Source organism: Notolabrus celidotus, chromosome 3 (assembly GCF_009762535.1).
Source record: "Notolabrus celidotus isolate fNotCel1 chromosome 3, fNotCel1.pri, whole genome shotgun sequence".
In the NCBI taxonomy this organism is placed as follows: domain Eukaryota; kingdom Metazoa; phylum Chordata; class Actinopteri; order Labriformes; family Labridae; genus Notolabrus; species Notolabrus celidotus.
The window spans coordinates 3,114,725-3,136,292 of NC_048274.1; the positions used below are offsets into that span (position 1 = coordinate 3,114,725).

The 21,568-nt window shown below is 43.4% G+C and overlaps 1 protein-coding gene across 1 annotated transcript in view; it reads right to left on the reverse strand.

Annotated features, from left to right (window-relative positions):
- Positions 1-8,516: 8,516 nt before the first annotated feature.
- Positions 8,517-21,568, reverse strand: part of LOC117810657 (protein kinase C-binding protein NELL1-like) — a 459,515-nt gene continuing 446,463 nt past the window's right edge. Inside the window, exons 18-20 of the mRNA XM_034680585.1 lie at positions 13,071-13,247; positions 12,440-12,664; positions 8,517-9,399 (exon numbers count right to left, since the gene is read on the reverse strand). Of these exons, the coding sequence (XP_034536476.1) occupies positions 9,349-9,399; positions 12,440-12,664; positions 13,071-13,247 (453 nt within the window). The 3' untranslated portion in view covers positions 8,517-9,348. The remainder of the gene's footprint in view (positions 9,400-12,439; positions 12,665-13,070; positions 13,248-21,568) is intronic.

The following is a 21,568-nucleotide window of genomic DNA, read 5'->3' on the forward strand; positions in this document are numbered from 1 at the left end:
TGGTGTCCCATGCTGCATTGCGGTTTGTTTCTGGTTTAGGTTTCTGCACACATCACTGTATCTTGTATGAAAAGGTTGGCTTGTCTTCCTTATACAACAGAAGAATGGAGCATTGGTGTATCTTTCTTTATAAGGCCGTATACTACAGGAGCTGCCGTCTTATTTATGCTCTTTATTGACTCCTAAAGTTGTCAGTGGCTGTCATCTTCGGTCCTATGGACAAATTCTTTTTTTCATTCCTTCGCCTCGCTCTGTCTTTGGTAAAAGTGCTTTTAATGTCTTTGCTCCCTCTTCTTGGTCTGAGCTTCAAGGTCACCTGAAACTGGATTGTTTAATTTGATTGGAGGATTTTAAAACTAGGAGAAAGGATCATCTGATCAGCTTGAAACTGCTAATTTATAAATTGATGTAATAGTTATTTGTCACTATGTTTTGTCCTGTTCTAGTTATGAAACATTTTATGCTGCTGTCTTGGCCAGGACTCACTTGTAAAAGAGACTTTGTATCTCAATGGGAATATTCCTGGTAAAATATAGGTTAAATAAAAAAATATATACACTACCGTTCAAAAGTTTGGGGTCACTTAGAAATGTCCTTATTTTTGAAAGAAAAGTACTGTTTTTTTCAATGAAGATAACATTAAATTAATCAGAAACACACTCTATACATTGTTAATGCTGTAAATGACTATTCTAGCTGCAAACATCTGGTTTTTAATGGAATATCTACAAAGGTGCATAGAGGCTCATTTCCAGCAACCATCACTCCAGTGTTCTAATGGTACATTGTGTTTGCTAATCGCATTAGAAAGCTAATGGATGATTAGAAACATCTTGAAAACCCTTGTGCAGTTACGTTAGCACAGCTGAAAAAGGTTTTGCTGGTTAGAGAAGCTGTAAAACTGGCCTTTCTTTGAGCTAGTTGAGTATCTGGAGCATCACATTTGTGGGTTCGATTATACTCTCAGAATGGCCAGAAAAAGAGAACTTTCATATGAAACAGATCTCAACCCCATTGAGCTGTTGTGGGAGCAGCTTCACCGTATGGTACGCAAGAAGTGACCATCAAGCCAATCCAACTTGTGGGAGGTGCTTCAGGAAGCGTGGGATGAAATGTCTTCAGATTCCCTCAACAAATTAACAGCTAGAATGCCACAGGTCTGCAATGCTGTAATTGCTGCAAAGGGAGCATTCTTTGATGAAAGCAAAGTTTGAAGGACAAAATTATTATTTCAACTATCCATCCATCCATCCATTTTCTTCCGCTTATCCGGGGTCGGGTCGCGGGGGTAGCAGTCCAAGCAAATTGACCCAGACATCCCTCTCCCCGGCGACACTTTCTAGCTCCTCCTGGGGAATCCCGAGGCGTTCCCAGACCAGGCGGGAGATATAATCCCTCCACCGCGTTCTGGGTCTACCCCGGGGCCTTCTCCCAGTTGGACGCGCCCGGAACACCTCTAAAGGGAGGCGTCCGGGAGGCATCCTTATCAGATGCCCGAACCACCTCAGCTGACTCCTTTCGACGCGGAGGAGCAGCGGCTCTACTCCGAGCTCCCTCCGGATGTCCGAGCTCCTGACCCTATCTCTAAGGCCGAGCCCAGACACCCTTCGCAGGAAACTCTATTCAGCCGCTTGTATCCGCGATCTTATCCTTTCGGTCATGACCCACAGCTCATGACCATATTTCAACTAAAAATCATTATTTCTAACATTCTCAATGTCTTGACCATATTTTCTATTCATTTTGTAGCTCATTTGATAAATAAAAGTGTGAGTTTTCATGAAAAACACAAAATCGTCTGGGTGACCCCAAACTTTTGAACGGTAGTGTATACTGTACATTTGAAACCCAGGAAGAATCAACTTTCAGACATTAACACACTTGGAGGCAAATTAATCTCAGGGAATAAAGTAAACAACTAAAATATTTATTAAATGAAGAATTATTTTACAGCAAACTCTTATCACGACACAGTCTTCAAGTCAAATGACACTTAACCCTTTGAGTACAGTTAGGTTGGCCACTCTCATCTGGAGAAGTAACAATGAACAGAACCGGGTGAGATTCCTCCACCGCGGCCTTCTATCAAAAAACATGAACAAGCACATCAGGATCTAGGAGGTCCAAAACTGCTTCTCTTTAGAAAGTCAGACGTTAGAGGAGGAACACAATGGCTTGCTGTTTTAGAAGGAACTGAATCAAGAACAACATTTCATCTTTTTTTTTGTGTGTGTGTTTTTACATGTGTACATAGTTCCATTCGTCTGGCTCTCATGTAGACACTTTGCAGTTCAGTTTATGAAGACGTGAGCGGGGAACGTAAAAGGGTGAAGTGAAAAAGTCCATCCACGCTCTTCAGATCTTTACGAAGACGTCTGGATCAGACGCTGGTCTTCACTTATTCTGAATCCCAAATTCCACTTTCAGCTTTCAAGTGAGGGACAAAAAGATCTGTACACGAGCGAGTCAAATCCATTATGTTGTCCTAAAACAGTGGAGAGACATGAAACTATGACAGATACTAAAAGGGTTAAGGCAAGAATAGAAAAATAAAGAAATAGTAGAAACAATAAAAATGTTGCTCCTCTGTCAAACTCGACTTGCAACGCTCAGATTCTAAGAAGCCGTGGTGAGAAGTATTCACATAATCTTACTCTCTTTACAGAACCCTTCACTTTACACAGTATTTACAGCAAAACAGGATCCTTCCTACCCAAAGAAAAGTAGTCCACTAAAATCAACACATTATTCATGAACACAATGAGAATTAAAAAACTGTATAATTGTATCATATCATCAGTATGTAAAAACATTTACACACATACTTGCAAATAGTGTTGTACAGTAGTCATATTTCATATCAAATCAATCAACAGAGCATTCTGAAAACCTAGTTTTCAGAGATCTTTTGTACAAATGTTTGCTTCTCAGTCGCCGTGTTAAACTTTGAACAGGTACAGATACCGTTTACATCACTTTTGTTTTTCTTTTGTGTCAACTTTGTGCACAGTTGAAAAGTTCAGTTCAGTGTGAGGATGGAGGGAGAGGGCACAGAGAAATGCTCAGGGGAGACGCAAACAGATGTGGTGGGAAAAACAAAGACGACACAAGGACACCGTGACTGAGAGGTCAGAGCGGCGGGGGGATGCAACTCGCTGCACGCCACTTCCCCTCCGGAGGTTCAACACACTCAGCGTCACCTTTCCCCAGGAGTTTGTGAAATGACCACCGAACAATGTGACCCGTGCGTGAAATGGTCGAAAAATACATTTCCTGCTGTTTATGTGAGGGACCACAAACACAACCAGAAACAAGGCAAAAGTCTGACATTAAATAGAGGAGGGTCAGCGGGGGGGGATATTTTACTTTCAACTCCAAAGACAAAGTCACCCCTGAGGCTGGTCTCTGCTTCAAACACATTTTCATCATTTCAGACTGAAACACATGAAACATCTCTCAGTATCTGGATGGAAAATTCAGAATTGATTCATTTTGTTCCAGACTTTTGCATCAGTGCACAGGTGCCACAGCTATCCCCAGATGAGCTGCATTGATGACAAGACTTTTCCACTCACAGAGATCCTACATCAGAGAGACTGATTGTAATATTGAGTAGAAACACGAGTAAAGTAACTTTACACACTTGGCCTGTTGACTCCCTCATGTCTTCATGTACAGAGTTTTTTATCTCCTATCCTGGACTTATCTCCAAGGTACTGTAGTGTATTTTTCTTTATTCTCACTCTTTTCTCCCTTTCCTCTCACACACACAGTAGTGTGAGTATCATATTACACCTGCAGGCTTGTGTAAGCATTTGGGAGGCCAAACGTGGCCTTTGCAAGATAAAGGGATGTAAATCTTATGCACCTGCGCACAGCCACAAATTGTGACTGGGGAAGCAGCTTGTACCTTCTCACGTCTCCAATGGTACATTAGAAAGTCCCTGTAAGCAGTTTTGTAAGGGCAACCCCTCTCTCTACTAAGATGCAGAGAGATGGGTCCAATGTACCAGCCACAGTTGTATTCAATTGGGGTTCATGACCCGGTCACGGTTGCTTTCGACTCACACTCACCAACATTCAGCACCTATGTCTCCCAGTGAGTGGGATGATGTGCCTGTCATGTTGTTGCCTGTACCATAGGAAGAGTTATGGTCATGATGTCCAATCAAAATGTTGTAAAATGAAGATAAGGCATGTCTTTGAGATCTTTTGTGCCAAACACTGTAATGTCTTTGTTCTTCAGTTGGTCTGCAGCAGAGGATCAACTCACTTTGTTCAGATGCATGGGTGAATAAAGTTCTCCTTGGATTGAACTTCAGCTGGACTCCTGGAGTGATTTGAACTTAACATTTTCTCTTCAAGGAAGACTCAACAATTTTTTTAAGAAAGTGAACTTAGATTGAGACCAGGCAAAGTGTTTTAGAAATTATTACACTTCAGTACCCTAAGAAACGCATCTTGCATTTGGCTGTAACTGAAATATGTTGGAGTGATTGTGAAGTCTTCAGCAATAATCTCAGAGAAAGACAAATTGCATGTTTGAATGGGCCAGAAAATTACAGGTAAAGCTCTAAAGTATTTCATGGATAAAGCAGAGATTCCACAGAAAGCGTGTGCGTCATAGACTGTACCATAGACAGCGTTGCTCCCCCTTTTCCCATTGTACGGTTTTGAAGCCAAAAAACCCTGTTCCAATGCGCAGCCATTGTGCAGCCAGAGTCTGCACTGTAGAGAATTTCTGTGGTTGCCAAACATTCGTACGACGTGTGTGGGGGAGACAGAGTTTTTGACCTATACTGCAGCCAGCCACCAGGGGGCAGACGCTTTAGTGGAAGCTTCACTTCCAGCTGAGTGAGCTGCACCCCTGGGGTGCATCATTGCTGCGCATTCTGCAGTGGATATGTGCCCAATCTAGTCAATGCTCATGTTACCACAGAGAGAACCAGCGTGCATCTCAGCTTCGTCCCAGAAGCGTCACTCTCTCCATGACTCAACACGCTGGACAGAGCAGATCGACCCCAACAGGAAGTCCGACACCAGAACAACCAAGAGCATCCGGTCAGCTTCAGACTAAAAAACCATGATTGTAAAGATGAGAAATATTTGATGATGGATAGGGTTAACCACTACAAAACAGCCACATATCTGTGATCCACTTCGATCACTACGGGAAGTTTAGCTGTTCATTTTGCAGGACATATTTATAAATATCTAAAATGCTTAAAGCATGGGCGCTGGTGGCCTACCGGTCTAAGCACTCCACATTCAGAGGCTATAGTCCTTGTTGCAGAGGTCGCTTGCTCGCCTCCCAGCCGCGGCCCTGTCCTGCATGTCATCCCCCACTATCTACTCCCCACATTTCCTGTCTCTCTTCAGCTGTCCTATCAAAAAGGCACAAAAGCCCAAAAATATAACTTACAAAAAAGAAACTAAAACTCCTGGTAGAAGCACAAAAGTCACAGAATTTGATCTAAATGAATCAACCATGGACAAGCAGAGTAACCTGTTGTTAGTATGCTGCTCTCTGTAGAATCCATTGTTATCATGTGATCTACATACTCCTGTGTGAACTTGTGGAGCTGCGCTACCCTCCAGCCATCGGACTGAGCTAACGACACATAGTGCACATGCTTCCTATGGAACCAAGACAGAAGCCGTAAAAAATGTATTTTCTTCACATAAAAATCTAACATCAACAAAACAAGGTGAAGGTTTTACTTTTACTGTGAGGGATTACATCAATGTGTAGATGCTGGGTTTTCATCTAAGTCTCCATATGCTGAGAAAGTCTTGAGTAGTGCTAACTTCTAAGAGAAACATTCTTTTGCTAGTGTAATGATCTGTTTAGTGGTTTAAAGATAAGCTGTACGATGAAAGATGATGAAGTAAGTATCTACCTGATGTAAAGGTGCACTTGGCTGTTTAGATTTCTGCTGTTATTCTGTTATATCACAGTTAAAGCTTCACTCATGGCTGCATCAAATATCAGTATCAGAGTTTTGAGTATGTGTGAGAAATCCTCCTCTTGGGGAAGAACAGACAGTGATGGACGAACAGATGGCACAACAACGACACTCGAGGGAAACGTAGGCGCTCTCCGGGCAAGCTTGGGGATAATTGAGAGAGGTGTGGAGGAGAGGACGAGGAGGAGACCAGAGCAGCGTCTGCACTCTAAATGTGACCACTGCCGCAGAAACAAGCACCAGACTCTCCCGCCTTAATAAGCCCGGCCATCTGTAAACAGTTTTGACACTTAGTGACCTCCTGGCATACTCAAATCCAGGCCCGGACAACATGGCTTTAATTATCCACAATTCTTCTCCCTCTGTCTTCATTCTGTCTCGCCACCACTCTGCGGTTAAGAGCGGACGTGCCCTGGGAGATGCCAAGAGTTCAACCCACCACAGGCTCCTCTGGACACATCGATGGATGCTGCTGGTGCGCGAGTATGAGGTGCAACATCAGGATGCTTGTTAATTCTTTGAGAGAAGATCTGAAACGCAGTGCTCTGTCATTCAGTCACAACAAGGAGCAGACGATGTGAATCAGGGAAAATGTATCAGACAGGCTACACAACAGATTTTGTAAGTCCTGTGTCAGAGCCTGGATCCTCTAAGGGAAGTGGTTTACTGGCAAAGACAAACCTCTGTTATGAACAGGTCTGCCAATCAAGAGTGCATTAACAACCTTGTCAAGATTTGGGTTTTCAGAGAGCTGGGGAATATCATGAACAGCTATACTGGGAAACAAATAACTAGGTATCTTGATGAGAAAAACTAGAAGAGACTTAAAACTGGGAAACCAAAAAGCATGTCGATGCAACTGTGCAACTTCAACCAGCCAATCACTGCAAGTCTTATTACCTTTTACAGAAAGGTCTTAAAGTTGTCATTTACATCTCCCCTGAAACTCCACCGTTAGAAGGGAGTGTACGATTGAGGAGGGAATATCAGACAGTGCCACAAGCATTTTGCACAAAGCCCTCGGACAGATTGAGAAGTTCAGCCCCACAGAGACCAAAACTAATGGTGCATTCAGGCGTTGTTTATCAAAAATCAAGGCTGGTTAAAATTGGGAATAGCTACATTGTGAGACCAAAGCATTGGAAACAGTTGGCCTGATGCTAGGTGAAGGCAAATAAAGCATCAGTTGGAGAACCTTAACTTTAAATCCAATAACAGTTAAAGGCGCAGTGAGGAGTTTTAACTTGTTTTGAAATAGTCTCACTCTCATACCGATGCCTCTTCATGACCTTCAGAGTAAAATGAGATTATCACCCACAGTATATTTCTTTAAACTGAAGCCTAGTGCCTGCGTTCAGGTTGGATTTGCTATTAAAAAGCAGACTCCATGTTTGGCAAACACCTGAAAGTGGATGCCTTAAGAATTCCACGGGTCAAGTTTAGCAGTGAGAAGTAAGTTAGCGAGCAGGAGGAGTTGAATGCGGTTGCAGTGGTGTGAATGCTTCTCTGCTCTTTGGTGACTAAAGAGTCAAACGGTGTGCATATTTATGTTACTCAGACATTTACATTGACTCTGGAGCTCACATCATGACAGCGGGGCTGTGATGGAGAATGTTAAACCGGTATGTCTGCTCATCTTTTCTAAGCTAACTAAAGGTAATAAATCAGAGGTTGCAACGTTTAGTTTACAAATCAATCGATGACCTCATCACTCTGCATCCTGCAAAAAGTTGTCTTGAACAAATCAAAGCAGTATCAAAAACTAAATCTGTTGCTTCCACAACAATTGCACGCTCTTGCAAGAGTTGCATCTTCATGACAGTGGGTGACGGTGCTCATGGGAAATGCAGTCCTCATCCTGGAGAAATACGACTGATTTAATCCAAAGGGGTCATCACAGAATCAACACAACATGACACTCCTTACAGTGCCTCTAAGTTCACACTAATCAAAATAAGGATGAAAGTAGTTAACTTCAAATCATGATGTTGAAATGGGGGTGGCAGTAGCTCAGTCCATAGGGGCTTGGCTTGGACCGGAGGGTCGCTGGTTCGAGCCCCAGCATGGGCGAAGTTTGGCAAGTGGACTGGTGGCTGGGGAGGTGCTGGTTCACTTGCCTGGGCACTGCCGAGGTGCCCTTGAGCAAGGCACCGAACCCCCCACTGCTCGAGGTGCGCTGGTTGATGGCAGCATCCTCACTCTGACATCTCTCCCTAAGTGCATGTACACCAAACTGTGTGTAGCATGACCAAAAAATATAACACGAGTGGAAAAATGAATTTCCCCCCCTGGGGATTCATAAAGTACATTTCTTCTTCTTCTTTCTTTAAATGTCAATGATTTGACAGTTTAAAAGCTCCGTTAGACGACTAACAGGTTCACAGCGGGACACTCAATTACAGGGTCGTCAGAGTCTGGAGTTTCTTATACTACACTCAGAGGATGCTTCAAAATGAGTCACGTCTTTTGATAAATGCTGAGATGTATGGACGTTGCTGGAAAAGTTATGCACCTGTTTGTTTTTTCTGTTATCAGCCAAAGACAAGTGAGTAAGAAAAAGTAAAGATTTATTATTCAATAACTTTCTGTTTCTTCCCCACAGAAGTTTGTTTGCTTACTGTTTACTGTGTGAGTCAGAGAGGAAATGTAGAACACAAAGAAAACAAAAAAATATTAATGATTAAACAGCCGATTGTCAAAACGTACCATGAAATTACTTTGATCAAAGACAAAGCAGAGGTGAGGTTTTTGAGCTCAGCAGAAGGTAAGAAAATATTTGAAATGACATGAAAAGTCTTTCCCATGAGAGGAGAAGTTTTTGATTTAGAGAATGAATCATCAGACTCAAAGGTATGTTTTGCTCCGTTCCTACTTGTTATTTTTACATCAAATCCTCTTTTGTTTTTCGTCAAACTTGAGAACTGTAGCTGCACAGAGCATGGTGTAAATTAAGGATGCATTAGTCTTTGTTGTTGAAGTTACAATTCTTCTTCTCTTAATGACAAACTGACACTTGTCTCTGGTTTTTGGGGATGGAGAGTTAACGCTGAACAGCTTTCCTAAAGACACGTAGTGAAATGGAAACAAGACAGAGACACAAACACGACACAGTGACCGTAGTGACGATGGCCTCAGTCTCCACCTGAGCCACACACACACGCACACACACACTCACTCGTTCGTTCACTTTAAGTGGAAAGGTTGACGGCATAAAAGCACAGCCTCGACGCCTCAGTCTGTCCAGTGTGTGTTCATATTTTTCCGTGCACACGCTGGCATGCACATTTGTGTGCGTGAGTCTCTTTTAGTAATCCAAGGGGGAGTCATCAGACGGGGGAGGAGGGGGGCATGGCAGTCCCGCAGTGAAAGGGAGGGGATAGCTTTAGTTGTTCTGAAGGCAGTCGAGATCCACCGAGCAGCAAACATTCCCGTTCTGCACGGAGAGAACAGACAGAGGAGATAAAGAGAATTAAATATAATGCTGTGAATTATACAAAGCTGTAAATGATGCATGTGAGATCTGATTCAAAGCCTGGGCGGCCATAATCACTCAAACATAAAGACTTCACACTGAGGGATTTTACAATGTCAACATCACATCTATAACACCACTGTACATCTTTTACAAGGGAACACTGTGTTTTGTGCTTTCTTCTGGTGTTAGTCATTTAGTTGGAGGATTATCTGCTACAGTTTGGAGACATCAGTCTGTGAGATTTATGCTGCTACTCCAGCACATGTGAGGGAGACATCGTTTAGGATGTGCGACACCAGGCAGTGACAATTTTGCAGCAATATTTCTTTCCACTGACAAGGTCCCGGTACTGGATAATCAATGGACTTCAATGTCACAGTGTCACACCTCACGTTGGAACTACTTCCTAATGCCTCTGTAAAGTGGCTCCAGCTCTATCAGCACATCAGTCCTCGGAGTCCTCAGAGGGAGACATATACAGACAAAAGAGGGGTCTAATAAGTGCAGCATGTTTACCATTGTCTCAGAATAATTGTGGCATTTGAAGTGGTTTAACCCTCCTGTTATGTTCGTTTCTTAGGGACAGCAATAATGTTCCTGGGTCAATTTGACCCGGGGCGTATTCAATTATCCAAAAGTGTCAGAACCCCAAAAAATAATTGTTAACTCTATTAATAACCATTTAAATCAAGGTTTTATTCCGTTGGTGTATGGAAGATTGATAGTTTAAAAAGCTCTCTGCTTGTTACGTAGATATTTAGTTACAATGACTGACGTGTAGTGTGAAAGCGGACGCTCATTAGCCCACAAATCATTTTTAAACCCCCCTTTTTGGATCGCAGTATATTTGATTTTATTTTCTCAGGAGGTGGTGGAGACCAAACTGGAGCTAAATTCTGAGCAGAAACAACCTCAACTCACTGGGCGCCTCATTACATCCCTGGGTGATAACACTTTAACAATAAGAATTTATAAAACAAACCTGTTTATAAGTTTCACATACGTCTTTAACCCTCCTGTTATGCTCGTTTCTCTGGAACAGCAGTAATATTCCTGGGTCAATTTGACCCGGGGCATATTCAATTATCCAAAAGTGTCAGACTCCCAAAAAATCCCAATACACATTTTTTTAAATCTAATTGTTAACTCCATTACTAACCACTTAAATCAATATTTAGTCCATTGGTGTTCTTTAATTCTCAAAGATCATGGTTCAATGAGGATAACTCACTCGTTTTTCATTAAAATTAATGTTAAAACTTTTTTTAATGTACATTGGAAAGACCTAAATATAAATACAATAGTTTTACAAGACTTAGATTTTTGTTTATTATATTTCACACTTTGATTTTTTTTATTTTTCATGAAGTGATGTTGATATATTAACACAACACTTCTTCTGTCACATACTGCACAGATTTTCATGCTGCATTTAGCTGGTTTGGAAGGCATATATTACCTAAAATAGACGGGTCAATTTGACTCGCAACATAACAGGAGGGTTAAGAGAACAGAATATCCACCGGCAAAACTCAAAACCAAAGATACGCCAATGTTTATATTTTCATAGCAGAATAATCTGACACAAACATCCCTCTGTGGGTGCTGGATCCAAAGTTTCAAGACAACGTGCTTCTTCTCAAGTCTTCTTTGAGTCTTCTTAATGAAGAGCATGTCAGCTTCCTCCAACGGGAGCTTCCCGGTGTGCAGATCTTTACTTTTTCAAAATATGTTTGACCATAGGCTGTATTAAAACATGGATGTAGTCTCTCAGACTTCAACCACAGGTTTCTGAAGAGGCCTAGTAAACCCCAATGATGGCTACAAATCAGTAACACCCATAATTATGCCTCATTATGTATAACCATTGAAATAATTTATTAAAAGTGAGGTAAAGAAAGAAAGAAAAAAGCCCTTCTGGTGGGGTCTCCTTGGCTTGTGAGCCAGCCTCAAGTGGATATTTGAGAAGCTGCACATTTTTACACTTCCATACTGACTTATTTTTTATGTCACTCATGTTTGCTGCTTGATTTTGACTGGGATGACTCTTAAAGTCGGGCTGCACGGTGGTGCAGTGGGTAGCGCTGTTGCCTCACAGCTAGAAGGTTCCTGGTACGATTCCCCGGCCAGGCAGGTGCCTTTCTGTGTGGAGTTAACATGTACGCATGCGTGGGTTCTCTCTGGGTACTCCGGTTTCCTCCCACAGTCCAAAAACATGCTCACCAGGTTGATTGATCACTCTGAATTGCCCATGGGTGTGAATGGTTTCTGTCTCTCTGTGTTAGCCCTGTGATAGGTTGGCGACCTGTCCAGGGTGTACCCTGCCTTCCGCCCAAAGCCAGCTGGGATAGGCTCCAGCCCCCCCTGACCCCTAACGGGATAAGCAGTCAAGATAAAGGATGGATGGACTCTTAAAGTCAAGTAGTTTTTGTCCTTTTCTTGGAGCTTTGGTTGACTCAGCAAGATCCCTCTGCTGCTCAGAGACAAACTATACCTTTACCTTGTGGAGCAGATACAGATAGGCTCTAATGCCTACATGAACATCAAAAATAAGTATCTATGTGAGGTTCTTAAATTCCAAAATGAAATGTCTTTGGATTTAGTCAACATGAAAAAGATCGCAGCTTAGTCAGGGGGATGGAGAGGAGACCCAGGTCTGAAGACCGTAGGTTCCAGGATGGAGTGTGTTGGTGGAGGAAGTCAGTCAGGTATTGGTGGGGGAAGGGCATGCAGGGATTTGTAAGTGAGGAGGAGGAGTTTATAGGAGATGTGGTACCTAACAGGGAGCCAGTGGAGACGCATGAGAGTGGGGGTGATGTGCTGCCAGGGCTTAGTATGTGTGAGAACCCTGGCAGCTGAGTGATGCAACAGTGCGGCTCAAAATCAAGGAAACAAAGTGTTCACTATTTTAAGAACTGCAAGTTGATTTAGTCAAAATCCCCTGCTTGAATTATCCCTGAGTAAATATTTAGTGTGTTCTTGTTGCTGTGTATCCTACCTTGCACTTGCAGGTGGTGCAGGGCGAGTTGGGCATATGCCATTTGTCCCCGCTGAGGCGCATGACACCTGCAGGGTCCTGGCACGTCTGTCGGATGTCATACGACAGGTTGTCGGCCAGGCAGGGGTCTGTGACGCAACGCGGGCAACACTCACCCTCCGCCACCGCCGAGTACTCGCACATCAACACGGGGCACACCAGAGGCCAGCAGTCCACCTCCCCCTCCTGCAGAGACGCACACAGGGAGGCAGAGCATCAGAAGAGAGTCGGCACAAATGTGAGTGTGGGTGGATTTGATTTGCCTTTGTGTGTAAATCAGCTGATCTGGTGGATGCTGTTACAGCTCACACGCTGACATGTTGCTGCGTGTCTTATTAGAGAGGTGGTAATTATTTGGGTCCTCCAAACACACACACACATACACCACACACACACTCACACACAGCTGAGCAGCAGATCAGGGCCAGGTATAACACAAAGCCCAGCTGTCAGCTTCATGTTTGTGAAGACACTCTTTGTTTTTCGTGTCATTCGTTTCCTTCCAGCAGACTTGTTACTCCACATTCCTGTTGGCAGAATTCATGCAGCTTCCATATGAATGTGTTATTGTGTGTATTTCTTGTGTACAGACCATGCAGCGGCACTGCTGGCAGCCGTACAGCCAGGAGGCTCCACTGCGGTAGAGTGTACGTCCGCTCTGGTCCAGACACTGGCTGCTGGGCCTGTTGTCGCAGCCAGGGCAGCAGAACAGATCCTCGTCTGGGTCTGAACAGTCACAGGGTCTCCTCCTGCAGTACGTCTGAGCATCCTGCAGAACGAGGACACAGCAGCCAGAGGGCAAACAGGCTTAGAGAAACATGGTGACCCTCTGCAAAGATAATTAGAGACACAAGGACTTAATTTGAGAATGCAACAGATGTGATTTCTCCTCATGTTTAATCCTCGCAAACCAGTTCATGGAGGCGTGTGGGGAAAAAACAAAGTTTATCCTCCTATTTTGTCTACTCACTTCATATAGTTTCTAGCAACTAACAAGGTTTGGTTTTGTCTTTGTTGACTTTCTTTTTTTTTTTTTTGGGTTAGAATCATGCCGGTAGAAGTATCTACTCAGTTTTTTTTATTTTGTTTTTGCAGGATTATTCCAGTACAACCAATACAGTGTAATAGTTAACAGTCTTTTTCTGTTTTTAAACACACACACACACAAACAACCGTCCTCCCACCACCCCACTCTCTCAAACCCCAGCTCAAATTAAGAAAACAGAATGTAAAATAAAATACAATACAATCAAGTAACACGTGGTACAGACATAAATAAATAAGTAAGGAAATAAATAAATAAATAAATAGAAATATAAGATGTCGTTCATAAGGAGTTTGATATTAGTTTTGTTTGCTGCTCGCATCCCAGTCAGAAACAGTCTAAATCGGGCAGCATTGTCCACATGACCCATGTCGGCTCCAGGCGCCCAGACTCCACCGCGCAAAGGCCTCTAATGGGGGGGGGGGGGGGGGAGCAGCCACCAGGGACGGGGGCACGTAGGTAAGAAGTAAGGAGAAGGTACTGAATTAGCGCTGCCGTCTATGTGGTCAACTCCTTGGGAGGGAGGCGGTCTACGTAATCAAGTAAAGGCCTCCAGTGGGTATAAAATTTATCCGATGAGCCCCTGATGGTGAATTTTATCTTTTCCAATTTTAGCAGACTTAAAACATCGTTTAGCCAAACTCTGAATAAAGGTGGTTGAGAAGACTTCCAAAGCAAAAGGATTCTTTTCCGGGCAACCAGGGACACAAATGCTATCACATTGTTTTGCGTTTTTGTAGTAGCTAAATCAAGCGGGGCTCTGCCAAAGATGGCTATATGAGGAGATGGCTGAATCTTTAGGTCCAGGATGTCAGAAATTGCCAAAAAGAAGGCTTTCCAATACTCGCATAGTTCGGGACATGTCCAAAACATGTGGGTAAGGTTGCAAGGGGTTTGGGAGCACCTACTGCACTCCTCTTCTGTCTTATCTGGATAGAACTTGGAGAGTTTGTCTTTGCTATAATGAAGCCTATGAAATACTCTTTGTTGACTTTCTTTTGATGCGCTGTGAGAGAGTTTTGACTCCTTACGTTTCATTATGGTCGTCGTTAGTTTAACTTTTGCTTTAGATTAAAGGTAAAACTGTGTTTTCTGTTGCCTGTGATCTCAAGAGAGGTACGAGGTTGTAGCAGTAGCTCTGCAGGATTATTTTGTCAAGCCTTTCTTTCTCAGTTGTGTGCATTTTCTAGTTTCTAATTTTCTAATAAACTGCAGTTTTTAACACTTCCACATTGGACTCATATTTTGCTGCTTGCCCTGAACAGAGTCACGAGTTCATCACACCTGCCTATAAAGAGCCTGTTGGTGTGCAAATGCAATGAGTGCGGATCCCAGTCAGTATCAGTACATGGTTTTATGTGTATATGGAGTTACTGTGAGTGTTTGCTTTGTCTCTCTTTGAAGTCACTTTACAGTGTTTTTGCCTTTCTTTGACAGCTGATGAATGAGGGGGAAGTGTGAAAAGAGTGTGAGTAAGACATGCATCAAAGGGTCAAGGTGTGGAGTTCAACCAGTGAGAGATGCAACACAGTCTGCAGCTACTGTATATGAAGTCTCTGTTCTGATTGCACGGCACCTATATACTGCTTTCTTCCATTAAGCTGCTCCAAAAGATAATGCTAACAAACACTTCACCTTCACATGCTGCTTCATCCTGAGCTGCTAAGAAGAATCCCAGAGTTTCTTGATCATTGAGGTGACTCACTCTTTGTTCAACAGCTGCTAAAACAAAAGCTTTCATCTGTTTGGTTCAAGTGAAGAGTTGAAGGGTTCCCAGGTGCCCTGAACGTTGCTTCAGAGACTTTACATCTTTGACGAGAGTGAAACCCTTGCCAGAAAACTAAATGTCTGTGATTTAGTGTGCTGAGGCAGGGAAAGATATTGAAACTGAGAAGAGACTCAAAACAACAAAATAAAAGAAATCAGTAGCCACATTTGGATACCTTTATGAGACAAATCCAAGGCATTAGGATACACTTAGGGGTGGGAATCATAAACCGGATCCGACTTAGAACCGGTTCCAATTGATCAATTCCGTTTGAATTGTACACCTCAAATGTTATCGATTCTTCTTAACGATTCAATTTCCTGCACAACGTCACATCTCGTTGTGGTACGTTGCATTACGTCACACACTCTGCGACGCAAAACTCCTTCAACCACGAGGAAAAATGCAGAGGAAAAGTGTTATTCCTCTCCAAATACAAAGTATTTTCCTCCAGGGTCCATGTCCGGACTCAAGTGGCCGAAAATGAGGCACCGAGAGCAGGTAAAATACCTCCGCAAAGATCCCAGGGGGAAAGCGTTTTTCCTCTCCAAATTCAAAGTCTTTTCATCCAGGCTCCAGGGGTCACGTCCGGACTCACGCGGCTGAAAATGAGGCACCGTTAGTGGGTTAAATACCTCCGCGATGACCCCAGGAGGAACATCGGTTTTCCTCTCCAAATTCAAAGTCTTTCCATCCAGGCTCCAGGGTCCACGTCCGGACTCAAATGGCCGAAAATGAGGCACCGAGAGTGGGTAAAATACCTCCGCGATGTCCCCCGGAGGAACATCGGTTTTCCTCTCCAAATTCAAATTCTTTCCATCCAGGCTCCAGGGGCCACATCTGGACTCACGCGGCTGAAAATGAGGAAACGAAGGCGGGTAAAATACCTCTGCGATAACTCCAGGAGGAACAGCGGTTTTCCTCTCCAAATTCAAAGTCTTTCCATCCAGGCTCCAGGGGTCACGTCTGGACTCACGCGGCTGAAAATGAGGCACCGTTAGAGGGTATAATACCTCCGCGATGACCCCCGGAGGAAAAGTGTTTTTCCTCTACAAATTCAAAGTCTTTTCATCCAGGCTCCAGGGGCCACATCTGGACTCACGCGGCCGAAAATGAGGCACCGAGAGCAGGTAAAATACCTCCGCGATGACCCCAGGAGGAACATCGGTTTTCCTCTCCAAATTCAAATTCTTTCCATCCAGGCTCCAGGGGCCACATCTGGACTCACGCGGCTGAAAATGAGGAAACAAAGGCGGGTAAAATACCTCTGCGATAACTCCAGGAGGAACAGCGGTTTTCCTCTCCAAATTCAAAGTCTTTCCATCCAGGCTCCAGGGTCCACGTCCGGACTCAAATGGCCGAAAATGAGGCACCGAGAGTGGGTAAAATACCTCCGCGATGTCCTCCGGAGGAAAAGCGTTTTTCCTCTACATATTCAAAGTCTTTCCATCCAGGCTACAGGGGCCACTTCCGGACTCACGCGGCTGAATATGAGGCACCGTTAGTGGGTATAATACCTCCGCGATGACCCCTGGAGGAAAAGTGTTTTTCCTCTACAAATTCAAAGTCTTTTTATCAAGGCTCCAGGGGTCACGTCCGGACTCACGCGGCGGAACATGACGCACCGAGAGTGGGTATAATACCTCTGCGATGACCCCTGGAGGAAAAGTGTGTTTCTTCTCCAAATTCAAAGTCTTTCCATCCACGCTCGAGGGGCCACATCTGAGCCACACGAGAATGAGGTCACCCTATTGTTCAGTATGTTCAAGTTGAATATGTTCATGTTCAGTCTTGTGCAGACATAATTTTTGAAAAAATAGAACGGTTCCTTTTGGTGCAGAAGACTGTGCAGAACTACTTTCTTACCCCTCAAAAAAATACTCAGGAATCGTTAGGAGAATTGATAAGGAATTGGATTGATAAGCAGAATCGATAATGGCATTGACACAGATAAAATCTTATCAATTCCCACCCCTACTCATTTTGCATATCTGACAACTGTGTCAGACGTCTTTACGGAAACTTTTTAACAGCTTTGCATAGCGGGGCATTTAGGAAGATTATTCAAGGCCAACATACCAATGAGGGGTTTTAATGCATACGCATCATCTCTTCAACCTCTATTTTCCAACAATTTATTAGAGCCATGAATGAAGCCAGAATGAGTCAGAGGTTCAGCGCCTGGGCCAGAATACAAAGTCAGATTCAGAAGGAAAAAGCTGGATCCATGTGCCCACCCAGCCACCGCCGTGTCCCTGGCTCACCGTCTCCACTCGCAGAAAAACTTTATGGTCCATTTTACTCACCACAGCCAGCACTGTCTGGCCCGGGGATGACAGGGTAATGATGATGTAAAAATGTTACATAAAATGGCTGTTAGGAAATGTATGGGGGGCATAAAATCATTCCGAATACCATTAAAAGGGCAATACAGAGCCAATGTTTTATCGATGCATATTGTCTTGCTACAGTAGCCGCTCGGTCCCAGGGTAACGATAGCAGTGGCGTTGGTCTTTACGGTTACGGCTCTGGACTTGCTGGGAAATTACTGCTCTAGTTGTAGCATGCTGGCAGGATGCATGGAGGCAGACTGCTCCTTTTAATGCCAGGAACGAGACTGAGCATGCATGCTAATGCTGTGCTGGACTGCTAAACCAAACAGCATCTTTATATCGCCTTTTATGTTGACTTTTATGACAACAGCTTTGTGATGGATATGATGTATGCAGACTACATGCTCCTTTATTGATGTCTTGTTTTCAGTAAAGACATGTGATGAGGAGATCCTCTGCTGGGTATTCTTTGAGGGTTATTTGATCTAAGAGCATGTTGGTCCTTGTTGAGTTACATCTGTGGAATCATGACGTCTAATGTTTGGTGATTGCAAGATGTTTTTGGCTTTTAAGTTGGCATTTGTGGAAGTTGTTTTCTTGTGTGGAGTCTCTCTCTCTTCCTCACAGAGATTGGGAGGCTCCACCTGCACCTTCGCACCTGCAATCACCACCTGCATTTAAGCCCTGCATGTGAGGCTTCTCCAGTGCCAGATTATTTCCACATCTGATGCGGTATGTCGGCCCATTCTCTAGAGCAGGGGTTCCCAAACTTTTCAGCCCACGACCCCAAAATATTGGTTCAAAAGACTCGCGACCCCTACTGTCCCTCAAAGTGATGTTCTGCAGAAAATTTGCCTGCCTATATGAGCATGTGTCTGTGTTTCCTGTGCCGTTATGAATTAACCTACTGCTACTGATGCTTTTGATAATTAACTGTTCACTAACCCTAAACTTAGGAGTCATCTAGCAAAAAGAAAGGCAGAAAACTCATTACATTTTGTATTTTCAAGGTTTTATTTCAAGTTTAGCTACTATTTGTGTCGATGTTTTTTATTCTAACAGAAAAAAATGACTATTTTTAGATAATTAAGACACTGGAAGACATCTCACAACCCCCTATTTGTGTCTCACGACACCCCAGGGGGTCCGGACCCACACTTTGAGAACCCCTGCTCTGGAGTTCTCTCGTGAATTTTCAATTGTTTGAGTTTTCCAGCTTTGTGTGTTTTTACCAGTGGCTAGCTCTGCTGTCCTCCATTCTTCCAGTGCCTCCACGAGCCCCCAGTACTACTGCCCAATCGCTGCCACACTCTCTCCCTGGATTCATTCACCAGCCTCCTCCTCAAGCCCTCACATCTCCAGCCTTCACCTATCCTCAGATTCCCTCCTCACGCTTTGGACCCTGGATCCCTTCCCTCCACCCTTTTTTTCCTTCAATAAATTCACTCAACTGCTTCATCTGCCTCCGGTTGTCCAAAATCACATAATGTCCAAATTTGACTCAATTTATCCTTTTGCTTTAGATTAAAACAACACTTGGATGACTGTGGAATATGGGAGATCATTGCTGTTTGGTTTCAATACCTTTTTCAAATGTTTACTCCTGTTCAACAAACCAATCCATGAGTTCCCTCAGTCTGTCCTACCTGGATTATCTTCAATGCATCACTCCTTCATCATAAACCACCGCCTTTCCTTCACCCCACACATACAGCTCTTTATAGCTCTCTTTCCTAAAACTCAGATCGATGCCTTTATGCATTCATCGAGCGTCTCACGTCTGGCTCAGAAAGCAGCAGGGCAGTGGATCCTGCAGGCATGCTAAACACCCCCAAAGTGAGGAAGAAACTCGCCTGTCTCTCATTTTTCTCTAGTCAGCCGTTTTTCTCCCCCTTTTCCTCCATGACAGCTCTTGTTCCTGAAATGTTAACTTCCCTTGTGACTAACAGTATGTACGGCTTACATCAGTGAGTGACGTGAAATAAAGAAAATGTCTGCATTTTGTTTGATATCAACTTAGCACAGGTGTTTTTTTTTATCCCAGTTATATGTAACCTCTCCTGAAGTATCTGGAACATGACAAGGAATGCTGCAGATCTCAGTCTACACCTTGACGATTTTGCCAACCTATACAAAAATTGGTGATTACACTGGCGTACGTCTCATAAGTTATAGGTACGTTTTGTATAAGTTAAGAGCACGCTTGTAACCGTCGTAGTAAGTCGAAAAATGTTGTGCAGGTGTATGCAGCGTATGGATCACACGTCTGGCATACGCCTGCTAGATAAGACAGCTCTCTGATAAAGTTATTCAAGGGGGAAAGATCATCTACAAATATTTCCATATGAGCTGCAAACTTCTAAGTGGGATTGTAAACACAAAAATATGAACAAAACAACTTTAAAGGGGACATATCACGCTTTTTTCATCAATATATATTGGTCTAAGAGGTCCCCAAAACATGTCTTTAAAGTTTATGCTCAAAAAAACACTTTGAAATCAGATTTTGGTCTGCCTGAAAAGTCCTCTTCTTCATTCCTCATCAGAACACTCTGTTTTCCCTCTGACCACGCCCCCTCCGGAAGTGGATGTGCCTCGGCTCTCCAGCACGTTGATCTAATGTTTACATGTTGGCTGAATATACACGGCTGCTCAGAGATCGCGTTACTTCAACCCACTGAATCTGATCCTGACGGAGAGGCGCCTGTAGCAGGACCTTTCTGAACGATTGGTCATAGATTTAGTGTTTCTTGTTGTTTTATTTATCAGTATGTAGACGTGTGTCTTGGTACACAGCTACGAACATGTAGCTATGTGGCTATGCTAACTAGCGCTAGCACTTATCCATGATAAATAAAAATCATCCACTAGATCTTCAAATCTGCAGACGTGGGGAGTAAAACCGACCTCTGCCAGAAAGGCAGCAGGACCTTTTATGAAGGATTGGTCACAGATTTAGTGTTTCTTGTTGTTTTATTTGTCAGTATGTCGACGTGTGTCTTGGTACACAGCTACAGCTATGAACATATAGCTATGTGGCTATGCTAATTAGCGCTAGCACTTATCCATGACAAATAAAGATCATCCACTAGATCTTCAAATCTGCAGACGTGGGGAGTAAAACCGACCTTTGTGTTTATTAAGACAGCCTACAACTAGCATGCCTCCCTCCTAAGCTCCTTGTTAGCACACATTTGTGCAGGTAATGAAAAACGGGGGAGGGATTCAGTATTATTTTATACAGTCTATGGGCTGAACAAGCTCCGAGCTCTGACTCCGTGAAAGACCGGATATTGTTGTTACGTAACAAAAACACGGAAGTCTGAAACGGCTCGTTTCACACACATTTACAGAAAGGTGTAGAAATCAAAACAGGGGCAGAATGGATTTTTTTCATTCTCGGGGGGTTTGTAGACAGGCCAGGGACACATATTTCAGGTAAAGAACCATTAAAAAGTCAATTTTGCATGATATGTCACCTTTAAACAACACAAAAAATGTGACTGGGTAGCACTACGTTCATGTGAAAGTCCCCTTGTTGTTAATTTGGAACTTTGTAAGACACCACTGGATCCAGCAGCAGAGGGAAATTCTCTCAATAGAGATGGGCAATGATTTTTGAATATTCAAATATTCGTTCACTTTGTAAAAATCGAAGAGTTACTTCCAATATTTTCTAATTTAAAAAATTGTCATAGTTTTTACCGGTGCCTGGCTGTAATACAGTATTCCCACCAGACGGTGGCTACAGAGCGTCTTGAAGCTGTTTACCAACCACATTAAGTAACAGAAGAAGAAGAATGCTAACTGCATTAAATAGCAAAAGAAGAAGAAAACATCAGCGAAGGTCGTGGCGATTTTCTCAGTTTCTGAATCTCACGCTACTACACGTGTATTTCCAGAGACTGAGCATGGCCGTAAAATGTAAACGTACACACCACACT